This window comes from Bison bison, unplaced genomic scaffold (assembly GCF_000754665.1).
Source record: "Bison bison bison isolate TAMUID 2011002044 unplaced genomic scaffold, Bison_UMD1.0 scf7180017864363, whole genome shotgun sequence".
NCBI classification, from domain to species: domain Eukaryota; kingdom Metazoa; phylum Chordata; class Mammalia; order Artiodactyla; family Bovidae; genus Bison; species Bison bison.
The window spans coordinates 2411653-2433447 of NW_011494935.1; the positions used below are offsets into that span (position 1 = coordinate 2411653).

The following is a 21795-nucleotide window of genomic DNA, read 5'->3' on the forward strand; positions in this document are numbered from 1 at the left end:
TAGGACACGAAGTTTCAATCACTTGCTCTGCCACAAATAAAGTTCCTCAGGGGTATGCCTCAGTTTACAGATCTATAAAATGGAGTTAATTTCTGCCCTCACATTTGTATAAAGAGAATTCTCTGAAATACAATACCTTAAAGGTCTCCAATACCTTTGCAAGTTCTATTCAGATGTAACTTACTATTGAACTCATAATGGTCAGAGATATTGTTTATTTTAAGGTGCTCATAGGCCAGGATTCAGATCTGGTCTTCAAGAAAACATGAAGATGGCCATAAAAGGACATTCCCACTCCTGTAGCCACAGAAAGAAGAACACAATTTTCTGAAAGACATTTTGAGATGTATACCATTCATCTGAGACTAGAATCTGGCTTTAAGGAAAAAAAGACTGTGTAGCAAAATATGGGTTTTAGACATTGTAATAGCTTCAATTCCATAGAATTCTAGTTGATCAATTTCAAATCCTAAAAGATGATGCTGTTAAAGTGCTGCACTCAATATGTCAGCAAATTTGGAAAACTCAGCAGTGGCCACAGGACTGGAAAAGGTCAGTTTTCATCCCAGTCCCAAAGAATGTTCAAACTATCGAACAATTGCACTCATCTCATATGCCAGCAAAGTAATGCTTAAAATTCTCCAAGTCAGGCTTTAACAGTATGTGAACCGTGAACTTCCAGATGTTCAAGCTGGATTTAGAAAAGGCAGAGGAACCAGAGACCAAATTGCCAACATCCGTTGGATCATCAAAAAAGCAAGAGAGTTCCAGAAAAACATCTATTTCGGCTTTATTGACTACACCAAAGCCTCTGACTGTGTAGATCACAACAAACTGTGGAAAATTCTGAAAGAGATGGGAATACCAGACAGACCACCTGACCTGCCTCCTGAGAAATCTGTATGCAGGTCAGGAAGCAACAGTTGGAACTGGACATGGAACAACAGACTGGTTCCAAATCGGGAAAGGAGTACGTCAAGGCTAAATATTGTCACCCTGCTTATTTAACTTATATGCAGAGTACATCATGCGAAATGCTAGGCTGGATGATGCACAAGCTGGAATCAAGATTGTCAGGGAAATATCAATAACCTCAGATATGCAGATGACACCACCCTTATGGAAGAAAGTGACGAAGAACTAAAGAGCTTAAGAACTGAAGTGAAAGAGGAGAGTGAAAGAGTTGGCTTAAAGCTCAACATTCAGAAAACTAAGATAATGGGATCCAGTCTCATCACTTCATGGCAAATAGATGGGGAAACAGTGGAAACTGCGACAGACTTTATTTTGGGGGACTCCAAAATCACTGCAGATGGTGACTGCAGCCATGAAATTAAAAGACGCTTGCTCCTTGGAAGAAAAATTACGAGCAACCTAGACAGTATATTAAAAAGCAGAGACATTACTTTGCTGACAAAGGCCTGTCTAGTCAAAGCTAGACTAGTGGTCATGTATGGATGTGAGAGTTGAACTATAAAGAAAGCTGAGTGCCAAAGAATTGATGCTTTTGAACTGTCACGTTGGAAAGACTCTTGAGAGTCCTTTGGACTGCAAGGAAATCTAACCATTCAATCCCAAAGGAAATCAGTTCTGAATATTCATTGGAAGGACTGATGCTTATGAAACTCCAATACTTTGGCCACCTGATGCAAAGAACTGACTCATTGGAAAAGACCCTGATTCTGGGAAAGATTGAAGGTAGGAGGAGAAGGGGACAACAGAGGATAAGATGGTTGGATGGCATCACCGATTCAATGGACATGAGTTTGAGTAAGCTCCAGGAATTGGTGATGGACAGGGAGGCCTGGCATGCTGCAGTCCATGGGGTCACAGAAAGTTGAACACGACTGAGTGACTAAACTGAATAGCTTCAAAGATAATTTAACCAACTCTCTTTTCTAAAGAACTTTCTAATAAATAAAAACGAGACTTATCATTTTTCATTTTTGTCTTTGTAAAAGTGTGTGTGAGTGTGTGTGAGTGTGTGTGAGTGTGTGTGTGTGCATGTGCACACACGTGCGCATATGCAAAATGAACCAAACCTGACACAGGTTCTGGGTTCTCTAACTCTCCATTTTGTGAAAGGATTTAACCAATAGTGCATCCAAGACCATCAAAAATGATGCTTTGGGACTCCTCTGGTGATCCAGTGGCTAAGGCTCTGTGCTCCCAATGCAGGTGGGCCAGTTTTGATCCCTGGTCAGCAAAATAGATCCTACATGTCACAGCTAAGACCCAATGCAGCCAATTAAAAAAAATCTTTTAAAGTGATGCTTTAAGATATTACTAATGGATCAGAATACTAATGAATGGGAAACATATTCAAAATAGGGGGAAGTTATTGTTCTATTGAACAATAATAAATAAATTGTGAGTAGCATTATCTCTCTATAGATAAGAGTTAAAAAAAAAAAAAAGCTTTAGTCAAACCATGGCTGCTTTCAGAAGGTGGAGGGTGACAACCTCTGACCACTGGCAAAGTTGTCCACCTACACTCTGCCTCCTAGGTCTCACCAGAGCAAGAAGTGACACTGTCCAGTGCGGGCCACACTCGGGGCACAAGTAGAGAGCAGGATCACACGAAAAAGCAGCAGCTACCATCACAGAACAAGACAGCCTAATCTTTCACTTTGATCATTTCCTATTCATTGATTAAAAAAAGAAAAGAAAAAGTTCTTTCAACCTGGAAACACATGTCACCAGTGTTCATGCCCCACAGAAGGGCTCCTTGACTTAGTCACCCACCTCCCCACAGACATAAACAGTATCAATATCTGGTCAATTGAGCAGCAAATAAGAAAAAAAAAAAAAGTTCTTGAAAGATTTTTGATATTGATGTTAAAGGGGCAATTTTTTTAAAAGCCACCATAACCTTGACATGAACCAAAATTTTAGAGTCTTGCCAAAACCCTATACAGTATGTATAGTGACCACATCCAGATTAAAAATTCACACGCCTGCAATTTAATTATTTTCTGTTTTTCCCCCTCTCCTGGCAGGGAAAGTGTTAAAGAAAACAATAAAAGGACAAGTAAGTGTACAGGGCAGGATTTACTGGCATTTACTTTTAATCTACGGCCCTTCACTCTGTAGCTTATCGGGCCTCCGTCAGTCCTTTTTCCTCCTTTATATTTCATGAGGAGCCCCCCATGCTGCTACTGAGAGACAGAGCCCAAGTGCCTGTAAGCTTTTTGTCAGGTAAAAAGAGAAGAAAAAGGAAAGGAACAAGAGGAAAAGCAAAGCTAAGAGGCATCTATTAGATGTCACCAGGCTTTTGTATTCATGTCAATGATTCAGGATTAGAGTATTTGAAATAATCTTATTGAGAGGAATCAAAAGGCCCACCGAGTGAGAGGCTGCTCTGTAGCATACGGCAAAGGCTCGAACAATATCTTATTAAAGATGTGTTGGCTAACACTATTACTTTATATTATATTACAAAACTATTGTGCCTCCAACAGTTAGCGGGATGGTATAGTTACCGAGGGCCATTTTGGAGGTTATTGTGTGGGATCGAGCTATATAATTTGCCAGCTTGTCTAGTTACATCTTTCCAAGTAGGGTTTAGAGGCAAGTTTGGAACTGGAACCAAGCACTTCACCTTCAAAAATAAAAATCCCTAAAGCACACTGAAGACCACTCTATTCCCACTGGAAGTGGAATATACATTACGTGGATGAAACGCCAATGGCATTTTCTTCCCCAGAACCGGTTTCATTAAGTTTGCATCATTTACCACATGTGACCCCCTGTCTCCCCCATGAAAAATATGCAGGGTCGTTTTTTTTTTTTTTTCCTTTGGCTTTATTCCCCTCCTCATGAAAAATACACACACACACACACACACACACACACTCAGCTTCACACATTAGCAGAGTTAAGGCAATTAAAATTATATTACAATAAGTACCGTAATGTTAAAACCTTCATTTACCTTTGGACAAAGGCTTGTAACTGGAGAGAGAGTTTGAGAGGGAGATTTATCTCCATCTACCCATACCTTTAAAGGCAACACGCAATCAAAGACAAACCTGTAATGTTCACCATTTTTCATTGATTGCAATTGGAGTATTTAGGTCACTTTTATATTATCATGGATGGTATACAATTACACAGTTTGTAAAGGGAGGGATGAGACAGTAGGTGAGAGAGAAGGAAAAAGATGGTCTTTTTCAGATAATACTTAATGCAAATTAAAATGACCAAAATCTCACTACATGCAGAAGCTTCTAAATGGAGTTTTTAAAATCTGTCAATTTTTATTAGAGTCTGGTCAGGTGTGAGCGGTAAGGAAAACCAAGGTAAATTTATCACTGGAGAACTGAGTTGCACTTTAGGAGGGTTTGGGTTTTTTTCCTAGTCTAAGCAATTTCTTTTAGAAAAGCAAAAGCATATTTAATATAGTGATATATTCTCATCACAAAATGACTGTGCAACGTTGTTAGATGACACACAAGGGACTTTGTTCAGCTTCTCTGTATTTTTCCAGAACTGTTACAAAGTTATGATGACACAGGATTAAAACCCCACACCATGGGCTGACACCCAGGCCAGTAACACATATGCACTACTGATTCTCCAAAGCTCCCTTAAATACATTTCTTGGAAGTTGCTGCCATTATTTCCTTTACAGGAAAGCTACAGTTGTTCATTATACAGTGTCTGTAGTAGTATTATACTGTATAAAAGTGCTTTGCATTATGATATACTGTCAGCATACTTGAAATCCATTTGAATGTATCCTGGCTGTATATTTGGGAATAGCTGATAGCAAATGGAATATAGACTGCTATTAACTGATTGTATTCGTTACTTTCTTATCATGGTAGGAAACTGCATACAAATGTACGGGCTCATCTCCTATTCAGAATGGTATCTGAGATGTGATAAAATTTAGAATGATAGTCTCTCACATAAGTCTCATCGCTAATAATCACATATGAATTCCCACTGAGAAAACAAATGTTTAAATATGGTAGGATTAATAAACAACCATAAATTCACGCTCAGTGTCAGCGCTGGCTTTTCACTTTTGGAAAAAACGCAAACCTCTCAAACCAACCAAGAGGACAGCAATTATCCTGCCTGCAGCAATTTTAAAGAATGAATTCCTCGTCTTTTTATTTTAATGGGGCATTCAAAGTTAGGAAATCAGGTGATATAAAAGGCATATCAGAACTCTAGGAAATGCATTTATACCTCTGGGTCTTCGAGCTCTAGATAGCTATTTGTGTACCTTACAGAGTGATTATGTTTAGTGGTTGGTCCTTCTGAAAACTAGATGAACACCAAAATAATAAGTTGAAAGGTCAATGAAATAAAGCCATGAAACTCTGACTAAAAGTCTCATCTGCAACTTTAATAAAAGTATGCTTATGTTCATGTTAATTGAGGACTTTCTTTTCACAGAAGATAAAGAAATTTTAGCGCATTTTTGGATTTAAGTCTGATGATAAAAGACAAAAAAATCATTTGTGGTCAAGGGGCCGTGATGCCTTCACAATCTTAGGACTGCAGATATAGGAATTAGAATATAGCCCACCCTGCTCAATGGTTAAAAAAAAAAAAATACTACATCCTAATTCTAACGTTTTACCATAGTTTTTCTGTTATACAGATGAACATATATGTTACATATATATACCAGGATCAGTTTAATCAAGAAATTAGCTCGGTGTTAAGGCAACACTGCACTTTTCTGAAAAGTCTTATCACAGCACTCAAACCTCTAAGATGAAGAATGAATCAAAAAAAATGTTTTTATGAACAACCCTGATGCAGGTAAAATGGCCATTCCAATATTTTCGTTCTGAATTCTATTTCAGACAACAATCATAAAGCAAATCCATTTAGTGTTACCGAAGTGAAAGTGAACTAGATGTCAAAGATCTTTAGAAAATTCTGGAAAGAAACAAGTACACACTATTTTTTCTTTTTAGGAGACTCTTGGGTAAGTGTGGCCTGAAGAACTAGTTCCAAACAGGCTAAATTCTTCATGTTACAAAATTGGTATGCTTTTTTTAAATGTTGCATGTCAGGGCTTACAGCTCCAAAGTAGATACAGAGATTCTTATAAAATGGAAAAGAAAGACCAATCTATTAAGCTGCAATAAGCAAGCCCAAAATCTTTAGAGGTATATTAGTTGACAGGCTTTAAAAATCCACGTTTTTAGTACTGGTTATGAAGAACTCAAACTTGTGGATCACTTGAGCCGCATTACATCCCAAAAGGGCTATGTCTAAATTCACACAAGACCAAGAAAGTAATTTGAGGAGGAATTTCATCCTTTATTATTTCTATCTATTAAAAGAAAAAAGTCCACTTGTCAATTCTCAAAATCCACAGTGCAAGGAAATGAAGAATTGGGCTCTTCTTTTCTCCCTTTATTTAGCAGTCCAACTATTTCATCAATCACACTGATCTTAAATTGAAAAACCAAACAAACAAATATTGAGCCATCCCCCTATCCCACCCTACTGGAAGTTAGCAGCACAAATCTGGCTGGAAACTTTAAAGCTCTGTGTGAAAGGAATCCTATAGCATAATTCAGAGAAAGAAATGTTTTTGTAAGACCCATCTGTATTCATCCATGTCATTGCTCAAAGAAAGTTTAGTGAGCCAGGGTAGAAAAATAAAGAGTTTTGTGAAGCAAATCTAGAATGAACAGTAATCCTAACTAACAAGATAAGGAGTAAGAGTCTAGTCTGCACACTTAATATATTCAGTTCAAGCATTTATAAAGAAGTTTCCACATAGAAAATGGAAGATTTTTATATGAATTCAGAAAATCTGGGTTCCCAACTCAGAGTACCCTAGGTGACTTTTGTCATTATCATCTTTTCTGATTCTTACAAAGTAAACCTAATTAAGAACCTCCCTCATTAGTCTTCCAGAAAAATTAGCACAGCTTATGCTAATTACTCCTGCAAAATTTAATAAACTTGTTGAAATGGGAATAGTCTAATGAGGTTTTATTTATTGAACTAAGATAACTCCAAGGAAAAAGGTTAGGACACAAGGATATCCGATGTGGTAATAAAACTACAATTTATTCAATTTCTAAACATGAACTTTATTGCAAACCTTTTAAATTCAAATATGAGTTACTATGTGAATATGTTAAATCAATCTCCAACTTAATCCAATAACTGCAAGTCATTTTTGGCTTTTTACTTTAACAATAATTACCACACATAGCCCTTTACCTCAACGATAATGAAATCTGCTGTTATTAGTTCCTGGTCATCAGCTATTAAACACAACACATTTGACTTTTCCCATGTCTATATATTCCAAATATCTAGATCCTTGCACACAGGCTGGTTTTTATAATTCTTAATCAAACAATTTGGCATTAAACAGAAACACAACCAGGCAGTCAACTCAAGATGCACACATCATCCATTTACAAAAATTTCCTTCCAAACGTTTTTGAAGCGACTTGACAAATTGTCATAATTGTAAAAAGAGTTGGGGTCATATTTTTCTGACTATGTTGCATGCTATCATAAATGAAGCAGAAACACATTTTCTAAATCACAGTATTTAACTGCTGATTTTGTTAATTCCACTTTTTTGATAGACTATGCCAAGCTGACCACTTGCAGCAAACCACTGGCAGCAAATAATACTGCCAAAATTTAACACAGAAATAGCTTATCCTGCACCACTGCCGTATGACCATAAAGCCTCTTCTATCAATCCTATAAATAGTTTTCCTGAATAACCACTACTAAAAGTCTTTCGACTGATAAAAATAGCACTGTTCTTCCAAAATCTGAAGGACAAGCAAAGGGAGCTAAAAATTATTGGTGCCCAAAAGGTGACTGCGTGTTAAAACTATGCTAAATCCTAACACAAGGATTGCCTGTACCCTCAGTCCTATAATTGCAAATTGGATGCATCTTGTAAAAACAGTTACTCCTGCTACTGAATGCAGGCCCCATAACCTATTTTTACAAAATATGCAGGGATTCTCATCCATAAATCTGAAAGCAAATCAAACCCTAAGCACGTAACACAGATATTATGCAATCGGTAATATAGAATCAAAATGGAAACTATGAAATTCAAACACAGTTGCCATCATTTTTTTTCCTTTGCAGCAATTTTATGGAATTGAAAAATCTTTTCTATTTCGCCCTTCCTTGTGTAAGTTCTTTTCCTGTTGTTATTCTCTTGTTAAAAATGGAAGTTTCACATATCAGCACAGACAGGACTGGAGCATTAAAAACCTTTGGCAGACTGAAGGACAAATAAATTCTGAAAACTCAGATGCAAATAAAAATAGCTAAGTGGGGTTTTGCATATCAGCTGGCATCGCTGCTTGAAAAGACAGTTCATGGGAGACAGTGGCAACAGCCAGCAAATAAACGTATGTTGGGACTCATGCAGATAACCAGGGTTTCAGCTGCTTTTCCAAGTACCCCTCTCTTAAGAGACCAAGATTGGCTAACAGCATTTTCTACTTTGTCAAACCAAAAAGGAAAAAAATAATGAAAAGGATAAATGTCATGAGTAATATCTCTAAAGCCACCAACAGTATAAAGTGCATACTTATTTTACCTAAATTGTTTGAACTACCCTAGCCAAGAAAAGGTTTTAAGTACCCTACTGGGATAGATGCAAGGCGGCAACAATAGAAGCCACACTAATGCAATCCAGGTAACACAATCCTGTTTCAAAAACACGGGCCGGGCTAATTACAGCGCTGCTGAGTCAAGTTTCTTATGCCATCGCAACCCACAGAAACAGGTCAAAATCAAATGTTATTCAAACCACAGTCATATCAACCTTCTATATCAGAGTCACGGCTTAAAACCAAATGAAGAACTTAAAAGCTTAACCCATTCAAAAGCAAAAAAAAAAAAAAAGCATTTTCATTGCGGGTGGCAAAGTAAGGTTCTTGTCATCATCTAAACCAAAAGAAACTGTGTGACAGAACCAAATGCTGATAGTTACAAAGTATGGGCAAATATTTGGGCTGGTCTTTTGATCAGAACACTTTCTTCCTAATAGAAGAGTAAAATCTGCTTAAAATAACAAATGGTATTTTGAAGCAAGGTATTTAGGTGAAACAAACAGCATAAAGGTTATTTTTTTTTTAATTTATCTGAAGATTTATCTGCCATCGCAGAAAAAGAAACTGCATAATGGCATGTCTGCTTCTGTAGATAAACATGCTATATTAATTCTATAGGCAGCAGACAACTTCATTACACTCTAAAGGTGGGTGTTTTCAGCTTTGAATCAAAGAAGATATTAAGCAAAGTTATCAAGTTATCCAGCAAAGATATGTTTTTGGTGAATATAAGTGAAAGACAGTTAAAATATCTGACTCAAATGCAAGCTTTATAAAACTGCTAGGCAATCAAAATTGGGTTTAAGCCTAAAGAATCACATAAGTCAAAATTAACAACTAATGTTTTGTCATAAATCACAATGAAGAATACTTTTTCAGTTAACTGAAAAACGATAAAGCCCCCCAAAAGTAAAGAATTGGGAAGATAGATAGATGTGCACCAGCGGGCAGTGGGGGGGTGGAGGGGGTATCCAAAATCAATATTACCAAACCCCAAAAAGGGCTTTTATTCAGCTGTTGATCTCCTCAATGAGAGATCAGTCAGTCTTACTTGCAAGACTCTTCCAGCTAGTGGAGGGTGCTAGCTCTTTTCCTAGCTGACAACTGACAGTATCTATAAACCTTCCAGGCCATTTAACTCCCAATGAGTAATGCTATGTAACAAATGGTTTATCATACATGTTTCCATACAATGAATTTCAATAATTAAAATGTAAAACGAATATTTGGAATGCGACTTTGCATAATCTCTGCACACACTGACTCGAAATTGCGCCGAACAACTAAAACAGATTTATTGTTCTACAATGATTTACTTGGTCATGTCAGATTAGTAATATGGATCTGTTTAAAAACACAATAATTAAGACAAGCAGGATAAATTAATCAACTTCCAATGCAGTCTGAGCTACAATCAAACCCGGGAAATTACTGTAGAAAATCTTGGTTCACAGATCTCTTTAAAACTGCTTTTATGCATAAATAAAACCTTAAAATGTAGATGGATTACGTCCAACAGAACTACTGTAGCTAAAAGTGATAATGATTCAAACATTTTTCAAATAAAAGTTAAATATTTATAAGCACCCAACCACATTTCATAAATCACAAATTATTATTATTTTATTTCTGAAGCTTCCTGGCACAGCATGAGGATTGAGCCACAGACAGTCAAGAAAGAAGAACATTCCTTTAGGAGCATGAATCAGACACAAAACTGGAGCAATCCAAGAAAGCGGGCCTCCAAAGAACATTCCATATGGCTTTCCCAGGAATCGCAATAGCTCAGAGCAGCAGATGAAGTCATGACCAACAGGCGAATTTCGGCCACATGCCTTCCTAACCCTCACCCGAGAGCCACACGAGGCAGGTGTTTCATTATAATGAGGAAAAAGAACCGACTGAAAGTAGAGTGGTCCCTACCTGTCAATTATCACTGGATCTGAGGGAGTCTCATTTCGGTTGCCACAGCTTTTCTTGTCACAACAGCGGCTGCAGAGCAAAAGCGAGAGGATTTAGTACAACCATTACAAATGTAAAATCATCATTTAGGCAGACAGAAGGTTCAAATTGCTGGGTTGCAAATGCTAGAATTACCACAAGCCATACCTGGCAATCAACGGATCCCTGGGACAGAATATTCTGTTTGGGTCACCTACGGGTTAATGCCAGGTTTAACCTCTCCCTGCACAAAGGTGGGAGGGAGAGGGACTCTCTCCAAGCGAGGACTGACAGTCCTAAGATGGGGTCTCCCCATCACTGCCCGCGGAATTGGAAGACTTCACTGTGAAACGCATTATTATTACATCTACCCAATGAGAATATTCAGGGTTGTGGGTGGCTCAAACTCTCTTCCCTCAAGATCACACTAATTGCGTGGAACACGTCAGTAATGAGGTATGAGTGATTCTCCCCCTCCAGTCATTTTGTATTCAATGGATTCCTTTTTCTTCTGCTTTCTCTTTTATAGGAGACGTTTCCTTCAATCACAGCCTTCCTGATATCCTAAAACTGTAACGGTCTGCTTTGGAACCATGTTCAGAATGTAAGAGTGAAAGTACAACACAATAATTAAGACAAAGAGGAAAGACAAAACACAATAGAGATCCACATGTCCTCTGGCTTTTGTGCCTTCCACTGGTCACTGTGTAAGTTTTCTGGAAGCAGTATGGACATGGATCCAAAGGCTGGCAAAGGCCTGACAGTGAATGCTCTTTATTAGATCAGAGAAGAGGCAGTTATGGGCAAGAAAAGCATCTACTATCAAAATCCCACCCCATATGTGACCTTAAAGTTGCCAGTGTTTTCTTAAATTGAGATGCTTCTAAAAAGTGAAAAATTAGAGTTTTTGAAAATTACCCATGGTCAATGGAAGACTATCCATCTGAGACTTGTCTGCAAATAAGAAATGTGTCCAACTGGCCAGTCTATACCTCAGGGCACACTATAAAAGCATGTATTTGATCAATCATGAAGGTGAGGGAGTTATGCAAGGGTTATACATTACCTGCATCACAAATAAAATATGCATTTATCTCCCTCTTACACAAGCACATGCGTGCGCGCGCGTGCGCACACACACACACACACACACACACACACTCATTCGACCTAGTGAATCATAGAGCCTAAATTTGGAGAGCTGTTGGAGAGAAACAAACACTGAACTTTATTTTCAGGACCCAGAAATATACACCCGCACAGGGGGTCTTTCACCAAAGTTGGGAAGTCTCTCTCTATCTCTGAAAAGAGAATCAGCTTCCAAATTGATGCTCATTTTATTTGTCTCTCATATCTTCAGAAAACAACAGCTAGAATTCTCTCTCCTTTGTCAGAGCCCCAGCTGAAAACCACACCACTCGCCTTAGAGCCATTCCCTTTCTGGTTCAGAGGAAACAATTTCCTCCAGGTCTGAGTTCAGCTATACTAGGACTTTAAGGGAAAGAAAGCCCAAAGGATCCCAACACGTAAAAGAGATGTAGAAAAAAGGGACTGAGAAATCCAGTAGTCGACATGAATGCCAAAAAAGTAATGATAATTTAAAAACTAAACTTTACTATCTCTGAACTCTACTTCCCTGCACCTACATTTCAAGGGCTTGCCAGGAGAGTGCAGTGGTTAAGAACACTGACTCTGGACTCAGAGTTGCTTGTGGCACTGGAGCAAGGTACTTCACCTCCTGGAGTCTTAGTTTCCTCATCTATAAAATGGAGCGATTGCAGTACCTACCTCTCAGTGTGAGGGCACAGGTCTCCAAAAAAAGCCCATCAACAGAGCCTAAGTCTTTACCCAGGGAGAAAAGCAATGCATGGGAAGGCCTATTTCTCCTTGCTTTTTTCCTTTTCTTTTTCAAAACAGTGATTGGGCAAATCTCCAGAGGTCAAAACCCTCACCATCATCCTGCCTGGACTATTGCCTTCCAGGGACCCTTCCAACTTGCCTGGTGATAGTTTCAGACTAGAATCTACATCTCCAGATGATCTGACTCTCTCCCTCCTCACTGCACCACCCTCAACCAAGTCACTTTCATTTCTCGCTTAGACTCCACATTGGCCTCCCCTCCACTCTTCACCCACCACCAACAGCCAGAGTGATCTTTTCAAAATGTCAATGGAACTGTCACTCCACTGCCCTAGACCTTTTAAGGGCTTCCCACCGCACTGAGAATAAATCTATGGCATGACATGGAGCCAGAACACCTCCCCATCTCTTGTCACTCTCCTCCAATGTGCCACACTCCAGCCTCACTAGCCAATTTCAGTCTCCACACTCAGTCTGACCCCAGGCCCAGGTGCGGGCAGGCCTTTGGGCCTGGACTGCTCCTCCTCTATGCCCTCCCTAGCTAGCCAGCCTCTACCCACTCTTTGGGGCATCCCAGGAGACTCAGGGGTAAAGAATCTGCCTGTAATGCAGGAGACCCGGATTTGATCCCTGGAGAAGGAAATGTCAACCCACTCCAGTATTCTTGCCTGGGAAATCCCAGGGACTGGGGAGCCTAGCAGGCTATAGTCCATGGGGTCGCTAGGAGTTGGACATGACTAAGTGACTTCACTTTCACTTTTCACTTTCATGCATTGGGGAAGGAAATGGCAACCCACTCCAATGTTCTTGCTTGGAGATTCCCAGGGACGGGGGAGCCTGGTGGGCTGCCGCCTATGGGGTCGCACAGAGTTGAACACGACTGAAGCGACTTAGCAGCAGCAGCAGCAACAGCAGGCTACAGTCTGTGTGGTCGCAAAACAGTCGGACACGACTGAGTGACTAAACAACAGCAACCTCCTCTTTGGGCCTAGGCCTCTAGACTCCTTCCTCAGAGAAGCTGATCTTAACACTTGATAGGCTGCTCTAAGTTTTTCCTTTCAGGGCACCAAACAAAAAGCAAATTATATTCTTATGTATATACTTGTGTATTTTTTGTTACTATCGTTCTCCTCCCATCCCTCCCCCACTAACCCATATGTTTCATAAAGGAACACACTGTCAATCTTATTTACCTAGCGGGTAGCTGTAAGGCCTGGGACAGAACAGAGAAGATCAAATAATGGTTGGTTGGTTGATTGGATGACTTCATGAATGAATGTATTATACTAGGGGAAATACAATCCAATAGGAAGGTAGCAGATAAAGGAAGCCTCACTGCCCCTCTGAGCAGACGCTGCCCAAGGAAGGAAAGTTCACCCCCACCCCACCAACCCCCCAGACCACCTCCCCAGGCAAGGCAGCACTAGGCCTGAGATCTGCCCTGCACCTAAAGCACTGTCTTCATCCCCTTAAAATATAAGTGCCCTCGAGTGAAGCCAGCTGAATCGAAGCACAGACTAAGTGAGAACCACCCTCTCTGCTGGGCCCCAGGGGACCCAGGGCAGAAAGCAGATGCAAAGAACAGAGGTGGAGAAGGACGAATAGAAGAGGAATAAAACAAGGAAAATGGACTAATGGGCTGGAGGTGACGTAACATCATTCATAAAGAAAACTTTACACAAAGTATGAAAAACTAGCCCAACAGGTCTCCTGCCTCTCAGGTCATATCACTGCACTGCGCAGTCGTCATCCTCAAAGTGGGATTCCTGGGCTCTGTGCTGCATCTGGGGCGGTAACAAAGTAGTGTCTATGGTTTAAGCCCACTTTAAAAATAAATGCATATACACATATACATATATGTGTATGTACATACATATGTAAACATGGAACTGTGTGCAGCATTAAAAAGAACGAAGGTGGGTTTGTCCACATCATCACAGAAAGAAGTCTACATCATAGTACGACCTGAGAAAGCCAAACTGCAGAACAGCATGTTTGGTGTGTGTGTGTGTGTGTGTTAGGTCACTCGGCCGCATCCAACTCTGAGATCCCAGAGACTGTAGCCTGCCAGGCTTCTCTGTCCTAATGGAGCGAGTTGCCATTTCCTACTCCAGGGGATCTTCCCAACCCAGGGATCAAACCCACATCTCTTGCATCTCCTGCACAGGCAGGTGGATTCTTTACCACTAGCACCACCTGGGAAGCCCCATATGTATGGGATGGGTATGGTCCAACTTCTGGGAGAAAAAAACCAGTAGGAGAGATGGAGGGAGGAGAGGAAGAAACAAATTGTCATAAGCCACCCTCAGTTCCCTCAAATTTCTGCACAAAGTGACAGCCTATGAAAGCCCTTCCCTTACCACCCCCAGAGCTCTCTAGCCCCTCATCCTGCTTCACTTTTCTTCTGAGCACTCATTTTATATTTATTTTTCTTCTTTATTGTCTGTCCATGAGTACAAAGGTCTTAGATTGTTCTGTTCATCCCTATATCCCCAGCAACTAGAACAGAGCACAGCACACAGTAGGCCCTGTGGAGTAAGTGAAGAAGAGTAGACAGTACATATTCCATTCTGTATTTCTACAGTCTTTTGATTGCAATATGATTTTCCTATCAAAAAACTAAAAACTGCAAATTGGGAAAGGAAGGTCTTCCTTTAGGCTGAGCCAGCATCTAACCTCCTGAATCTCCCTACTTCTAATGCAAAGCCAGGCACAACAAAGACCTGTCCTTCCTTCCTTCCCCATGATGGTCTTTCTCTCCTTTCCTCTCTTCTCCAAGCTGAACTGCTCACCAGCCCCCACCCAGTTCCCTCTATTGGACCCAGAAGGACCAAGAAAGGTGGGTACCAACCTCTACCATACACAAGGCAGGCATTAACCAAGAAGGGCAGGATGAAGGGAGAACAGATTCACTTGTGTTTAAGGCAGAAGAGGTCTTGGGCTGAAACAATACAGTACATGGAACAACAGACACAAAAGCACTCCAAGGGAAAAGCTACTGTGTTAACAAAAGAATCACAGTGCTAACTCCATCCTCATGAGGGTGTGACTGATGGACCTTGATCCCCTCAGATGCTGTTCTTGAGAGTCTTACTATGTGTGTCAGGCACTGCACCAGGCACAGACCTGGTATTTGCTCCCTAAAGCAGGCATCTATCAGCGGATTTGGAGTTTCCTCACTTGCCTTGTCACAGAGCAGGATTCCCACTACTTCACATCCATTCTCAACGTGCACCCCAGTGGCAGGAGACCAATGTGGCCCAATCACAGGAGGGGGGACCCTGCCGCACCTGGGGTCCTATATACACAGTGGACTCAAAACAGCAGCCCTTTCCCCAGCAAGACTGTGTATCCATCCCTCATACAAGCTTGTCCAGGGCAAAGCAAGCTTGTGAGTCTCTTTCTGAGCAGCATGGCATAGGTAGTGCCTCTCTAGCACACTGACACATGGCTTCATAAATCAGAGCAAGAGACGCTTCCATCTTCATCTCAGAGACATGGAACTTCTTCCCAGAAGTAGAGGCTCTCTTAACTGGAAGAAAGCATCACCTCCGCCTTTAAGCTTTACAACAGAAAGCAAGATTATTTTACCCATTTAGCCAAAATGGCTGGAGAATGAGCATATGGTTATCTGAACAATTTGATTAATAGTAGTAAGTTCATTCTTTCCCTCAGTTAACCAACATATTCAAGTTTTCCCATTCTTAAAAAAACAGACTTGCTCCTCCTTTTGTTGATTTCTTCACTGCCTAACTATCTCCTTGCCAGAGCCTCCATCACTTCTTGCCAGCTGTATCCCATAAAACCTGGTTTTTGGGTTAGCACCTACTTGAATATCCTCTCTTGAAGTTCACCAGTGACTTTCTGGTGCTCTTCTCAGTCTTCAGGTCCATCTGGATCTCCCTACACTTATTATGTGGATGGCTCCCTGCCTCTGAAATACCCTGCTTTCATTTCTATCTCCTGTATGTTCAAGGTTCTTTATCCTAATTCTCAAATGCACTAAAAGTGACACTGTTCCCCAAGAATGTACCCACAGCCTCTCCTCTCTCTAATGCCCCATCCCCCGTCAATCCCACGTAAGGCCATAGCTTCACCTCGCACCTTTGTGAAAAGACCTCAGAAGTTGATTATCCTTCACCCTGACTGCCCAGATCCAGGCCACAGGCTCACCATCTGCAGACTTCTCCCCACAGAAATCCTACTTGGACCACCAACAAATGGACCAAAACACTCCTTCGCACACCCTCTAAAATCCTTGTCCTGTCTCACCTTCCTCCCAATCCCTGCAAATACATCCTCCCTTCTCTGAGCAGCCATGGTATTTGACCTCATGTCTCATCCCAGTCCTCTCTTTCTACAGTGCTGTCTAGTTACCAGCTTCAGGTTTCATCTCCCAGGCTAACCTGTCAGCTCTGCTACTGCAGGGACCAATCCTTTCTGGCTCTTCATTCCACTGTGTTTTTGCAAAGACTATAAGAATGAATGAAAATATCCTTAACCAGCATACCTAGAATGAACAAAGCATGTTAACATCTTAGGAGACATTTCCCTTCCTTTCAACAGTCTCTTACCATCTTTCCCTCTGAGCAACTACATGCCAGGTACTTAGCTAGATGCTGCAGATGCTGCTACTACTGCTCCCACTACTTCCACTGCTTCTATTAATATCAATGCTGATAACTCTGCTGTGACTATTGATCATAACAATCAACATTCAGCACTTACTATGTGTCGGGTACCAAGATAAGCATTTACAGGGGTTATAGGATTTAATCTTAACAATGACCCTATGACAGAAGTCATAGTTTCACACATTTCTCCTCATTTCACATATAGGCAAATAAAGGAGAGAGGAAAACTGGACAACTTCTTCAAGGAGCTCCTAGTCCAGCAAAGAAAGACTTGCCCTAGACATACAGTTACAATGTGCTGAGTGTACAGTTACAGTGTCTGAAGGAAAAGCACAGGATATAATAGGAGCACAGAACAAGGGGGCCTCACTCAGGCCAACAACCAGGAACACTTCCCTAAAGAAACACGCTTCAGTGGGAATCTGAAGAACGAAATGAGAAAAAGCCAGCCCAAGAGGAGGGAAGAACAAGGCATATCAAGGGCCCAGGCCAACCCTGAGAGCTCACGGTCCACAAGGCATAAGGCACTGACAGTGGGGAAAGAAGGTTTTCCTAAAGAGAGCACTCATCCCCTGTGATTGTCCTGTGTCCTGGAAAGGAAGAAAATCTGCTTCCGCCTGCCTGGCGGGGACTGGAAACTGGACTCACCTTCCAAGCAGAGTTTCTATTTTCCCTTCACATTTTAAAGATGTGGTGGTGCATATAATCAAATCCTTTGTGGAATAAATCCTGCTTTTACATTTTGAAGAGCTTCATCCACAAGTATTAACAGAATGTAAAGATGACTGGTATGATAGATTCCAGTTATCCAAAATGCAGAACCTCTCCCAGAATTCCATGGAAAGAGTTCTGTGCCATCAAGTCAAAGGGATTTTGTCTCAAGGAGAGACAGTAATTATAATCCCATGGCAGCAAGTCCTTTACATAGCTCATGCAATGGATTACCCTCTCAACAGAACAAAACTGATTTTTTATATTTGCAACCACCTTATACGTAATTCCCTGATGCTTTTTTTTTTTTTCTCTGCCAACAACAAAACAGAATCAACCCAAGCCCTTTCCTGTCGCTCTAAATTCTCTGTCTCCTTTACCATAGCTTCAATGTTCTATAAATATACCTCTTTTGTGACATAAACGCAAAGTTTTATTGTGCCGTTAGCCTTGATAGAAAGCACTGCAGAAAGTTGTTTAGAAATTAAATATCTAAAACAAGCTATTTTAAAATCCAAGGCCCTCACTATTTCATGTCTGCAATGAAGAAATTTCATCTTAGGGAAAGCAAGCTGTCTTTCACACCATATGGTTAATGGTGGTGCATAGCAATTAGCCAGGCTGATTAATGGTGAACAGACTCTAATTTTATGCTTATAATTGAGCCTGCATTTGCACCCCTGGTGCAAATTCAGCACATCCCAACTTCCACTTACAACAGGCAAGAAATCAAGAGAAATAGGATGGTGTGGAAAGTGAGAATTTTTTCTGAAGCCCCCTAAAGAGCATCAGATTTGCAATTTAAAAGACTGTTAGCCACACAATAGATGACAGGCTTATGTAATAGGGTCATGGCAGCCTGGTAAACAAACAGTACCCCTTCCACATCTATAGGCAGCCAGGAAAACCTTCATCTGTAACATTAGCAGAATGACATTTTGAATATGACTTTTCCCTTTTAGCCACACAATACAAACATCATTTGCCTTCAGTGGCTTGAGGATTTTATTTTTTGCTATTTTTATGTTTCTGAAAAATAGAAAGAACATCAGCAGTAAAGCACCCCAACCAGCATAATAAAATACTTTGGGTCAATGAATTTTAAGAACAAGAAAAAATATAAACTGCATTAATAGAGGGTAGGCTTATGTGTGAAAGGCATAATATATCTTCAAATATTTTAAGAACAGAATTATTTCTAGCATAGTCCAAACATGTACAGATATGAGATGCAAATCTATGATTTACAGATATTAGTCGGCCTATTGGTTGAGATCCATCTTCCTGTCTGTCTCCAGTTTGCTAGAATTATATGGAACAGAATACAGAGAATTCATTCTAACAACATGCTATTTGTGGGAAGGTAAAACAGAGATATGGTTAGAAATGCAGTCATATGAAGGAGGTCATTTTTTAATGGTCTTCAAATGATTTTACTCATTTATTCTGAAAAGTGCAGCTCAGCTCTAATTGTGCAACTGCTGTATGCAGTATAACACAAATTTTGCCTAAAAATATCTTCTAAGAAATCCCTGACCATATTTTGGGATTTTGTTGTTGCTTTAAAGTTAGAGAAAAGTAACCTGTTTGGGGAATAATTAATAAATTTTACAAATCACTAAAGTGAAAACTTGTGAAACTCCTGTATATTGTGTTTAATATATTACAGGTATGTTTTTAAAAAGGAGAAAAAGAAATTTTGATTTACGTACATCATTATATATGTAGAGGAAGTTAATATTTGAGACTTCACTAAGCAAACACATTCATCTCTTTTCTATTTTATTTCCACCTGTAGAGTTTTCAGATTGCTTTCCCCACAAGTCCCTGAGCAGAAAATAAAGCCCACCCATGCCGAAGTGGCAGCTGAAATCCCTATATGAATTGGTCAGAAATAGACAGGAGTCAGGCCTGCTTTGTGCCAGGAGAACCCGCATGGCTAACAAAGCAATTAGTAGCCCTTCCCTGATGCAGAGTGTCATCATCATGCTTTATCCAATTACTCAGAATATATCAGAAGCAAAGTGCCAGTGTTATCTGACAAAGAATAAGAACCTAAACTGCAAGTTAAAAGGCTGTTTTCTGGTTTACTCTCTCCCATACGGAGAGGCCAGGGAAGTGAATGTGGTCTGGTTTCACATGCAGCTTCAGACAAAAATAAAGACACTCATTTGTGGACAACATGAATGTTCACACCTTTCAGGGACTCATCTTTGCTATCTTTCCAAAACCACACTACATTTAAGAAACATTAGCTACACTGTCACCGTTGTATAAAAGGTAACGAAGATTAAGAGATCGGATGCAAGGTAGGGGTAGAGGCAGGGAACCACATTCAGTTCAAGGAGGAATGATGCCTATGTGGATGGTCATATTTTTAAGTGGAAAAATTAAAAAGAGGAACTATAACTTTCAAGTCTTATCCAAACAGAGACTTCTGCTGACATCAATAGAACTCTTACTCATTTTACTAGCAATGCAGTTGAGTGCATACATTAACACTAAAAGGGTTATATTGTATTTCATTCGATTGATAGGAAAAGGGGAAGGGCACTATTTTGTGCCCATTAACAGTGGGATATCAAAATGGAAACATAACTTATAGGATGAAATCTAATAAATAATTGAGAACCACTATGATGTCTGACACTTTACTACCAAATATATCTAACAGTTTTTAGTTTTAACAGAACAGAAATGTATACACCAAAATAGGCCTGAACTCACGTAGAATTCAGAGGTACAAATTTGAGATACAAATTCATCTTCTCTTTGGCAATTAGAGAGAAAACAAGGCATTCCTTACCTGCACATGATCTCGTGTGTGAGCAACACTCGGCACATTTCTGGGTTCTTATCTTGGCCTTCATATACTATGGCCTGTAAACAAAGGAAGGATTTGAGTTAAGAATGGAACTAAGTAGCAGAGGAAAAAACTATCACAGTCGAGTTCTTGACCATTCACCACCCAAGAAAGGCCAATTAGCTTTCAGAGCTGAAGCCCTCACCAGGCTGACCCTTTCAAGACAGTTGATGAGGATCAACCCACATGGAGTAGAAGGGGACACATTCCTCTTTGTCCCATCAACCACCTTGTTATAACACACATCTCTGGATACTTGTATGAGATGGGCTTCTGTTGTCAAGACAACCACAACTCTCTCTTTAATTCAGAATAAAAATAAATCTAATCAATGGGGAAGGGAAAATCCAGAAGGGTTTAGGAGATTGAGATACTAGTGATTTAAAATACACAAAAACACATGGATTTGATTTTTAAATAATTGTTGTCACCTCATCTTACTTCTTTCAGCTCCAAATTGTAATGTTCTAGAGGTAAGTAGTAAAAACAAGTGAGGGTATGAGTCCACTCACTGTCTTCTTTGAGATGATGCATCAATCAGGGGAAACCCTTCCTGCCTACACGAAAACATGTGTTCTCCAGGGCGTATACTCACCCAAACAGTAGAATCTGCCTGCATATGCTGGGGGGAAGGGTTGAGGGGAAGTTAAGCCATAGTTATCTCCCTCAACCAAGAAAAACTACATTTGACTCTGAAAATTTGGAGTCCTAAACCACCTCACCATTCAAAGATGTTTTTGTCTGCTTTTACTTATATGTGTACAAACATTTTCCTTAAGGTCACCAGAAGTTTTCCTGAGATCTCTGCTTCCTGGAAGATCTACCTGTTAATACCTGGGCCAACCCACTCCAGTGTTCTTGCCTGGAGAATCCTAGGGACGGGGAAGCCTGGTGGGCTGCCGTCTATGGGGTCACACAGAGTCAGACACGACTGAAGTGACTTAGCAGCATGGGTAGAGGAGTGCTCTAAACGGGTATACATTTTAACTAACTTAACAATGTATCACTGCATTATACTAATATAACACAGTTTCAAATTGTTAATAAAATTACTTTCACACATTCAGATAACTCTGTTTCTTGGTGATGAAACTACCTAAATTAACCAGAGATTATTTTTTTTTTTAGGACACACAGAAAGTACAGTAACTAACTTGTATTTGGCTGAAATGTGCTCTCTTTATGAACCTGGGACTTTTAAAAC

General features: G+C 40.1%; 1 protein-coding gene across 4 annotated transcripts in view; it reads right to left on the minus strand.

Annotated features, from left to right (window-relative positions):
• The window catches only part of EBF1 (early B-cell factor 1), a 410481-nt gene that overhangs the window by 375234 nt on the left and 13452 nt on the right, over positions 1-21795 (minus strand). For all 4 annotated transcript variants that reach the window (XM_010855294.1, XM_010855293.1, XM_010855295.1 and 1 more), the window contains 2 exons: positions 20535-20608; positions 10506-10574 (listed from right to left, as the gene is read on the minus strand). In XM_010855294.1, the coding sequence (XP_010853596.1) occupies positions 10506-10574; positions 20535-20608 (143 nt within the window). The remainder of the gene's footprint in view (positions 1-10505; positions 10575-20534; positions 20609-21795) is intronic.